At 52.8% G+C, this 9,182-nt stretch overlaps 2 protein-coding genes across 2 annotated transcripts in view; one reads left to right on the top strand and one right to left on the bottom strand.

Moving 5' to 3' along the window:
* Nucleotides 1-1,183: 1,183 nt before the first annotated feature.
* On the bottom strand, nt 1,184-5,518 carry coq2 (coenzyme Q2 4-hydroxybenzoate polyprenyltransferase). The gene is made up of 8 exons (XM_019876184.1): nt 5,417-5,518; nt 3,916-4,190; nt 3,176-3,342; nt 2,980-3,101; nt 2,558-2,643; nt 2,350-2,483; nt 1,665-1,853; nt 1,184-1,410 (listed from the first exon to the last, which is right to left on the bottom strand). Exons 2-8 carry the CDS (start codon nt 4,181-4,183, stop codon nt 1,258-1,260), a joined length of 1,119 nt encoding a protein of 372 aa, XP_019731743.1. The 5' UTR covers nt 4,184-4,190; nt 5,417-5,518; the 3' UTR covers nt 1,184-1,257.
* Nucleotides 5,519-6,576: 1,058 nt separating this feature from the next.
* Nucleotides 6,577-9,182, top strand: part of LOC109519560 (zinc finger protein 462-like) — an 11,319-nt gene continuing 8,713 nt past the window's right edge. The window contains exons 1-2 of the mRNA XM_019876166.1: nt 6,577-7,122; nt 8,034-9,162. Of these exons, the coding sequence (XP_019731725.1) occupies nt 8,048-9,162 (1,115 nt within the window). The 5' untranslated portion in view covers nt 6,577-7,122; nt 8,034-8,047. The remainder of the gene's footprint in view (nt 7,123-8,033; nt 9,163-9,182) is intronic.

Here is a 9,182-nt window from a genome sequence, read left to right as displayed (position 1 = left end):
GCCGGCAGGAGTGTCAAGCGATGCCCGCCGAAGAGACGCTACTGCCGCTGCTGCCGCTGCTGCTGCTGGCGCCGCCGCTGGTTCTGCCGGACCCCTCCGGAGAGTTGACGCGAGTGGCGGCGGTCGCGCCGCGGCGAGCCAATCGCAGCTCAGACGGGGCGGTGACGTCACGTCGAGCCCGACTTAAACGGCCGCTCAACTTTTTCCGCGTCCTTTTGTCATTCGATCCCCAAACGAGTGCGCCGGCGCGACGTTTGGTCCGCGGCCGCTCCTTTTAGTCCGGGCGGACACGCGCACACGCACGCACGCGCACACGCGGGAAGGCGGCCATTTTGGTTGGACCTCGGCTCTCCCAAATTGGCGGGCGCACCCATTTCTGTCCGTCTTGGCGACGAAGAAAAGCCAAACGCGTTTTTCGGATGATGAATTCGATTCAAAGAGGCCGTGCCACATTCATCCGTGAAGTAGGGGAACGCATCAAAATGTTTTGTTCCACCCTTTTGCGAATGGAGGAGATGGGAAAAGAACGCGGCGGGTCTTTTTAGCATCTCACAGACTTTGGTGTCATTAGAATGCGCTACAGGAAGTCGGTACACTGGCCCCGTTCAACGTGAAAGACAAAAGTCGCTTGGAGTCCCCGCTTTGTTTCGCTCAAAGAAACGGAGGTAGCTCCGGGCTCCTTCCAAGCAGACGGACCACCCGGGGGCAAGGTGGCTTGGACTTGGTCTTCCCTCTTCTCGTGGACGTCGTCACCGCGTCGACAGACCTCTCCGGAGGCTCGCAAACGTTAGGCCGGCGCGACCGGGATCTTGCCGGCAGCGTTTCCAGCGCCTCGGCTCCCCGATTTCACCGCCGCGTTTCCGAAATCCGCGCCTCGGGCCATTTCATCCCCAAACCTCCTCACCGACCAACTTCAACGCGTCGTTTGTTGAACTGCGTCTGAAGTGGCGCCGAGCAAAACTTGTCTTTGTTCAGTAGGGTGCTAAACAAAGGCCCTTTTTTGCTCTTTGGCTTTGATTCCCCTGCTTTCCGCATTTCTCCGTTGCTTTCCGAGGCAACGTAGCGGTCAAGTCAAGAAAATGGCCAAAACACAGATGACAAACCATTTTCTACTTTTGCCCAGTCATCGGCATGCGCGTGAGTCGCAGGGGTCGCTCATGCGACGACAAAAAAGCCACAAAGCTTTCTTCCACACCTTTTATGTCGCGCTCGCTCCTTTCCTGTGGCACAGCAATGGCAGATAAAAACAAACAATCTTCAATTGGACAGGATTCTTTGCGGGCCTGCTTCTCGTCTTCCTTTCCACAGGTTCCCAGCGACGATTCCTAAAAGTAGCAAGAGTCCAAGATTCCTGTTGGACACAAACTTCTTCCAGCAGTCCTCCGGCTCGTCCACGTCCAGAGTGGAAATCTAGCGAAAAGAAACACAGCGCCACTTTGACTTCCAACCAGCTTTTTTGGTTTTTGCTTGGCGGTGGAGAAAAAAAAACAAGAGAGCGACAACAAATGGAGCAATGAAGGTATCGGGCTTTTTTTGAATATTTCTATCCAACACGGTGCCCGTTTTGTTCCTTCGCTCAATGCGTCGGCTTTTTTGTCAATGGCTTTTCGTTCCAATTTAACTGTGGCGAGCCGAGGTGGCGCCGTGTGACATTCGCCGCTCACCTGGCGCGCCAGGTGAAGGGTGACGGCGGCGAGGGCGGCGTAGTACGGGCCGCTCTGGCCGGCCTGGAGCCCCGCCGCTGCCAGGCCCGCCGTCATGGCCGCCCCGAAGCCGCACAGCCAAGGTTTGGTCCGCTCGCCCAAACGCAGCGCCGTCGAGCGGATGCCCGCTTTGATGTCGTCTTCCTTGTCCTACACGGGCACAAAGACGCGGAGGCCGCACTTTGAAATTCACTTTACCGTCGTCGTGTTAAGAAGAGTCCGCCGGTTTTGGAATTTTCGAAAAGGAAAGCCGTAGAAAATACACCGCAATCGGATCATCATACGAGGGAGCGCGTAACCGAGGCTGCCGCGCGCGGCGGCGCCATCTTGAAGACCAAGGCCAGAGCACACAATTGAAATATTGATGCTGCAATGAGATGATTGCCGTAGAGATGATTGGGACGCAATCATTTAGTTTGAGAAAATAGCCGCACTCTTCAGATGATAACGTTGTATTTTGTGCAGTTATAAATGTGACGAACAAGGCTTTATTTCTCGAGGCGAAGAAGTTCTTTTTTGAAATGGAATGTTGCAGTTTGACCGGGACGACGCTGCGCTTTCCCGAGGAAGGGGTCGCGCGCGCGCGCGGAGCCTCGAAGAATCTCTTGGCGCCGAGCGCACGGTCCGTCCATTTCCAGCGTCTCACCTGATGTGCGTAGATGGTGTCGTAGACGAGCGTCCACATGACTCCGGAGAAGTAGAGGGGGAGGCACACGGACCAATCGCAGGCGCCCCTGACGGCGGCCCAGCCCAGCAGCGCCCCCCAGTTGAAGGTCAGACCTCAACACCGGCAACCAAATGACACCGGAAGAAGCCAAACGGCGGAGGGCCGCGGGGCGCCAAACGCCACTCACCCAGCACCAGCTGGGGCCAGTGGGTGATCCTCTTCATCAGCGGATACGTCACCACCAGCGACAAGGAGGCGGCGCCCAGAGCGATGCTGAAAAGACGGCAAGAGCGACACACGCGCACCCGCACACACACACACCCCAAAAATGAAGGATTTCCAAAAGTTGACTTTGACAAGAATAGAAGTGCCTCAAATAAAGGATTCAAAGTCATCATCGACACTCATCTTGAAATTGTCAAGTGCAAAATGACACTCGACAAATGCCGGATGGATTCTAAAAAAACAAAACACTAAGAGTAAAATTCATAAAAACGGAAAAGCACGCTTCTGAAAACAAGCGAAAAATAGCAGAAGTTGAAAAATCCAAGTGAATTCAAAGCCTCCCCGTCATGAAAAAAGTCAAGCGATCGCAAGGCTGACGCGTACCTGTAATAGTTGAGACAGAGGAGGACGCCCAGAGCGAGGGACAGCTGCCCTCCCAGGAACACCAGAGCCTGCGGACGGGAAACGGCGCCGCACGCGATGGGCCGCGTGGCTGTCCGACCCACCTGCGCGGAGTCCCAAAAAACAAACCCAACGCGTCAAAACGCGGCGCGGCGTCACGCGGAGGCCGCGACCGTACCTTCTTGTCCAACTCTTTGTCCCACATGTCGTTGACGGTGCAGCCGGCGCCGCGCATCAGCACGGCGCCGGCGCCGAACAGGGCCAGCATCCCCAAGTCGGGAAGGCAACCGGGCTCGGCGGCCAGGGCGATGCTCCAGCTGCACGGGAGGTACAGCAGCCACGTGCCTGCCGCCGCCCACAACCCGCTCAACTTTTGCGACACCAAACCAAACTCCGCGCAAACTTAACATTTCAAACGCGGTGCCGAGGGGAAAGAAAAGGATTCCCCGTCCTCACAAAAAAATTAATAAAATAAAAATTGCCTAATAACTAACGTTGTCACCATTGAATATTCCGAGAATCCATTTTTCCATCGATTAATCCGATCATATTGTTATTTTGCGGTGAAATGTTTTACACAACCCAATTAACCAATTATTGTCATTTGGTATTGCCGAGTGATTCAAAAAAAATCAAACGAGTAAGCGATATCGCACAAGTGGGATTGATGTTGTACTCGCCGACCTTTTTGAAACCGATTCAGTTCTCCAAAGCAGCAGCAAATGTTTGCAACGACGGCTTTCGTGAAAGGTTGGAGAAATAAGGAGCGAGGAGTTTTGACGCCTCTTCTAGTCGCGATGTCTTTGTCATTGCAGCGGATACGACGAGAAGGTAGAAAGAAAGGACGAGAGCTCAAACGCTCGGCGGACTCGAGAGCTCGATCGATCGCGGCCGCCGAGCGTTGCCGTACGTACGCACCTATTGGTTTGTCCAGCCTCATTAAACGGAGATACGGCCGCACGGGCCCCGGGGCCGCGTTCACGATCGCCGCGGCGGACACGCTGAACCTTCTCCTTCCGCGGACGACGGACGGCGAGAGGCTTCTGCGGACGCCGGGACGGAAAGTTGCGGTCCGTGGCTCTTCCTCTTTGAGGAGCGTTTGGAGTCCGGAGCAGCAGGCGGGACGGCGGCGGAACCTCCCGAAGGCGCTCAGCGTACCCCGGCATGTGAGTTGGGTTGGGAGCATGGCGGCTCTGGAACGGGATTTTGTCATTCACGGTGGGGGCCCGTCAACAGGTTTAGGATGAACATGCGCACGCATGCGCGCCAGCTGACTTTTCATGCTTAAGCAACAGCAGCCAAGCGCGTCTTTCTGACGAGGGTTGGACGAGTTACCGGCGTTATTTGGTGGTATCGGGTTCACGCAAAGACTGATGATACTGGTCAACGGTGCCCTCTTGTGGCCATTCTACTATCGTGAAGTCAAAGGCGAGCAAGGGCGACAGAATGTTGTGAAGTGATGAGTATTGGGATGTTTAGAAGGTCCATATTCATATCAAAAGTACTACTTGGTATTGGTATATGTGAGTAATGAAGAGAGCTAGTCGTATTGGTACTGTATCTGAAAAAAAGTATCAAACATCCCTTCGTTATTACAGTTCTGCTATGCAATGCGTTAGCGCCACCCTTACACTTTTAATTGGATTGTTACGTGTGCTAACAATGCAAACTGCCATTGACTATGAAACCAGCATTGTCGTGGCAATTGTAAACCTCAAAACAATTTCTATTTGAACACCAGCGGTAGCAAGGCGAGCAACTGGCGCATATAACAATACTTGCAGGCAGGCATAGATTCTTTATCCTCTGTGAGGAAAACAAAACACATCGCAGCACAGTGAATGGCCATGATAATCACATAAAAGGGTGTTACAGGACTTTCTATGAATGTTATGCTTTTCATTTTTACTTCCATTATTTGGGGGGAGGGCGGACCGGTGACCCAGTGGTTAGCGCATCGACCTCACAATGCAGAGGTACCGGGTTCACGTGACCTTTGTGAGGATAAGCGGATCGGAAAATGGATGGATGTATATTTGGGGGGACGATTAAATACCCACGCAGTCATTTAAAAATCTGGTTGATTGGTTTCCCTTTTTTTTTTCCTTTCTCGGTTATAGTTTTATCCCCCCCCCCCACACACACACACACACACGTTTTCACAATAAGCCGTTTACTCACAAATCATGAAGGGGGAAATGGGCAGAAACGTGAGCTTGTTTTGGTGTTCCGATTTACGTACATGCTCGGGAACATATTGCGTGTTAGGGCGTCGTAAGGCGAGGACCGGTACAGGGTCATTTTAACACGAAACGGTCGCAGTGAGTTCAAGGGGACGCAATGACGAGATAAAAGAAAACCACAGACCACGATCGGTGGTAAAAAGAAAATCCAGGGGTCGTGCCATGCCCACAATTACCTGACACCGTTCGAGTCACCGGTCGCTTCCTTGTCGGGTGGTCACGTCGAAATTGTCCCGGACGGAAACAAGTGCCGAACGACGATGTTAAAAATTGGAACCAGGTCATAACGTAGTCTAAAATTCGTTATAAATGAATACATAACAATAAAATATACAAGGATAAAAACTTCGTACAAGTAGCGAAATAATATTTTGCGCTCATGGTCACAAATGACCTTTTGCAGTCAGTTCCTTTTTGGAGTCGTCGGTCCCCAAAAAGGTGCGGACAAAAACAATGCTTTCAATTGGACGTAAAATCGGTCGGAAAACTGAGTGCAAGTCCAAATTGGTCTTGAAATAGTCGCAATGACCAATTTAAGAAGAATTAACACAACGGTTTCTTTGTATCAGATTAAGAGGTCGCAGTTATGCACGATCGCTGATGTTTGTGTTATTTGGTCCCTTCCTGTTGGAAGGGACCGTCACGAAGTAAGGTGGAAGAAAAAGAAGCTCACAGTTCCAGTGTATACGTGTGTTTACACACACACACACACAAATACACACACACGCACGCACGCACAGAAATAACAAGTAAAACCAATTCTTGGCCTCTAAATGAAATAACTTGGTGTTTGAAAATGATCGTAGAAGGCGTACGCCGTCAGCAAAGACCTTGATTCATCCATCCATTTCCCAAAACGCTTCTCCTCACGAGGGTCGCAGACGTGCTGGAGCCTGTCCTATCTGTCATTGGGCGGTAGGCAGGTTACACCTTGAACTGGTCGCCAGCCAATCGCAGGGCGTGCATAGAGGAACAACCATTCAAAGTAACGATCCAGTCAACGTGGCCCGATGGGCCAGTGGTTAGTGGTGAGCGCGCCGACCTCACAGTGCAGAGGTACCGGGTTCAATTCCAGCTCTGGCCTCCCTGCGTGGAGTTTGCATGTTCTCTCCGGGCCTACGTGGGTTTTCTCCGGGTACTCCGGTTTCCTCCCACGTTCCCAAAACATGCACGGCAGGCTGATTGAAATTGTCCCTACTCAACTCAACTGTATTTAGGGAGCACTTTCAAACAGCCATCGCTGCATATAAAGTGCTGGTTGGATCCAATCAACCGACCACGCATGTTTTGGGGAATGTGGGAGGAAACCGTTGGAGAACATGCAAATTTCTCACAGGAAGGCCGCTGCCCGGATTCGAACCCCTGACCTCTGCACCGTGAGGCCGATGACGTGCTAACATCATGTGGCGCCCCAAAGGGATTGATACTAAGTGGAATTAATAGTCAGCCACATTTTTGTACACGCGACGTATAACATTTGTTGTTGTGATTGACGTAACGATAGTTCCACGATGATAATCATATCGAATAGAATTTTTGCGACACGTTCGCCAAAGACGGTTCGTAAAGGATGAAAAACTCGGCTTTTCGCATTACAATGTAAAAGCAACGTGACGAATTTCGTGCTTTGAAGCACGTACACGTCCGTCTAGTTACCTTCAGTATAAGAAAAGTAGGGCGCTTTGGCATGAGAACACGACGCGGCGGCGTGCGGGCAAATCGTCTTACTGCGAAGGAGCCGCGACCCGGACCGGAAGCCGATGTGTGACATGCGCCGGTCGAGTCTCGCTCGCGCGAAAAATGGCGGAAATGTGTCCCGTTTTAGCAGCGTCTTCTCTTCGAGGTGTTGCGGTATAAATCTCGAAGCCCGGACTCTTTCCAGGTGAGTAGGAGTCATTTATTCACACAGAAGGGAGCTGCGATGCGGCTGAATCGCTCGACGGCCTTTGTCTTCCATTGACTCGCAGAACGCATCGGTTGGAAGTTGTACTCGTCCACTTTATCGTCACTTTTGCTATCGTCGGTTGGCATTGTGGCCCCGATTTGACAATTAAAACACGTGAAAGCTTTTTTTTTTTTACCGTGGCTCCAATGTATTGGATTGACTACCGCGTGCCTGTCCCGTCGTTCCAGCCAATATGCAAAATAATAATCAATAAAAGCATCAAAGCCTCTCCGCACTTGCATTGTTGTGATGGGTTCGCCTGGCTTTCACTTGCGGTCATTGTAGCATCACTTCACGCGATGTAATGAAGTCATGACAAGAAAGAGAAAAAAAAAGGAGGTTTGCCATACGTGTCAGTAGGGCAAGGCAAACTAGAAACAAATGTTTTGCATTCCCTTTTCCCCATCAGTATTGGAAAAGCCGAGAGCGTTTTGACGTAACGCGGATGGAGCTTGACGTCACATTGTTGTTCCTCGGACCAGAGTTTACCCAAAGCGCGCATCGGGATTTTGGAACGGATGGACGATGGTCAGAGTGAGGGCGGCACCGCGCACAATAGAAACGTAGAAAACGACCACGATGAAGAACCCACAGACAAAACAAAAATGAATACATAAAGGCTGCGCGCACGCATCGTAAGCTTGTTTCTCTTGCCACTTTCTGATCCCCACCGTCTTGGGCAATAGAAATATGGCTCATGACAAGCAATAACGCGCAAAGTAAAACACAAAGCTCAGTCACGCACGAGGCCGCGTCTCTCGTAATTGACATTGTCACTCCTCCGGGCAGCAGAAAAGATGGACGGCTGACGCGTCGTGTTGTTTGTGTGCTTGTGAATGCCCGTCTAGGTTGCGCCACTGCCATGCTCTCCTACAACGGGATGCAAAAAGAGGACGACGACGACGGCGGCACGCGCAACCACGACGCCTCACGAGAACGGCCCCGCCAGTCGTTCCGGTGCAGCCGTTGTCCGCTCGAGTTCGAGGCTGAGGTTTCCCTGCTGGAACACCTCGATCACGTCCACGGCTCCCATCTCCTTTTGAATCAAGATTCTCCCAAAAGCACCCCGGGAAGCCCGCTTGGCGGTCTTCGAGCCGATCCCTCGGAGGTTTTGAACGACGTCGAAGATGGCAAGAAAGAAGACGTGACCCCAAAAACCAAGGCTGAAACCGCGGTCGTGTCAGCCGAGCATCACGAAGAAGAACGAGTAGATGAAGATGAAGATGAAGAGAGACGTTTAACTTCTACCTCGCGGGGGACTCCCACCTTGCACCGGGATCTGAAGACGTACAAGAAACCACCCCAAAGCTCCGCCGTCAGCAAGTATTCCGCAGGCGCCGACGGCCAACCGGACACGGACTCGGAAGACCGGTCGGACGGCCAATCGGATGACGGGTCGAACGACGTCGCCCCCGCCGCCATCGACCTCTCCAACAGCCATCGTTTCTTGCGGGAAGACCACCTGTACGTCGATCTGATGCGCCCCGTCATCCAGGCGCCCGGCCAGGAGCGCAGGAGAACCGCCAACGCGGCGGACAAGACGGGCCAAGAAGCGGCGGACAAGAAGGAGCTCTCCTTCGAAGTGAGCGAAGACGACGAAGACGAGCGGCTCGGTCCGCCCGCCTACGACTGTAAGCACTGCGGCCACCGAGACGACAGCCTCAAGCGAATGTCTGCCCATTACCACCAAAGCCACCCGTACGTACGCTACAACTCCAACTACATCCGGGACCGCGACGATCGCAGCGCCACCTTCCGCTGCCTGGCGTGTCCCGTCGAGTTCCCCAAGGAAACCGACCTCAGGAAGCACTACGGCGACGAGCACGCGGGGTCCCCGGACATTTTCGCCCTGCGGCGAGACCAAATCCGCCTGCTGTTCAAATGTTTCACCTGCGCGTTCACCGCCAAGTCTTTGGACGCGCTCAAAGAGCACTACCGAGACGGGCACCCCGCGGCCAAGGCGCTCAACGGCTTGATGTTCCTCCAATACGCGGCGC

This window comes from Hippocampus comes, unplaced genomic scaffold (genome assembly GCF_001891065.2).
Source record: "Hippocampus comes isolate QL1 unplaced genomic scaffold, H_comes_QL1_v1.1 scaffold102, whole genome shotgun sequence".
NCBI classification, from domain to species: Eukaryota; Metazoa; Chordata; class Actinopteri; order Syngnathiformes; family Syngnathidae; genus Hippocampus; species Hippocampus comes.
The sequence above is the reverse complement of the archived record's forward strand: the minus strand, read 5'-3'. Positions and strand labels throughout refer to the sequence as shown.

Coding starts and splice junctions, on each gene's coding strand:
- coq2 (XM_019876184.1), bottom strand. CDS start 4,183: ATGCTCCCAACCCAACTCACATGCCGGGGTACGCTGAGCGCCTTCGGG. Junction 3,343..3,915: donor GAGGCTGGACAAACCAATAG/GTGCGTACGTAC, acceptor GGGCGGCGGCAG/GCACGTGGCTGCTGTACCTC. Junction 1,854..2,349: donor ACACCATCTACGCACATCAG/GTGAGACGCTGG, acceptor GTGCCCGTGTAG/GACAAGGAAGACGACATCAA.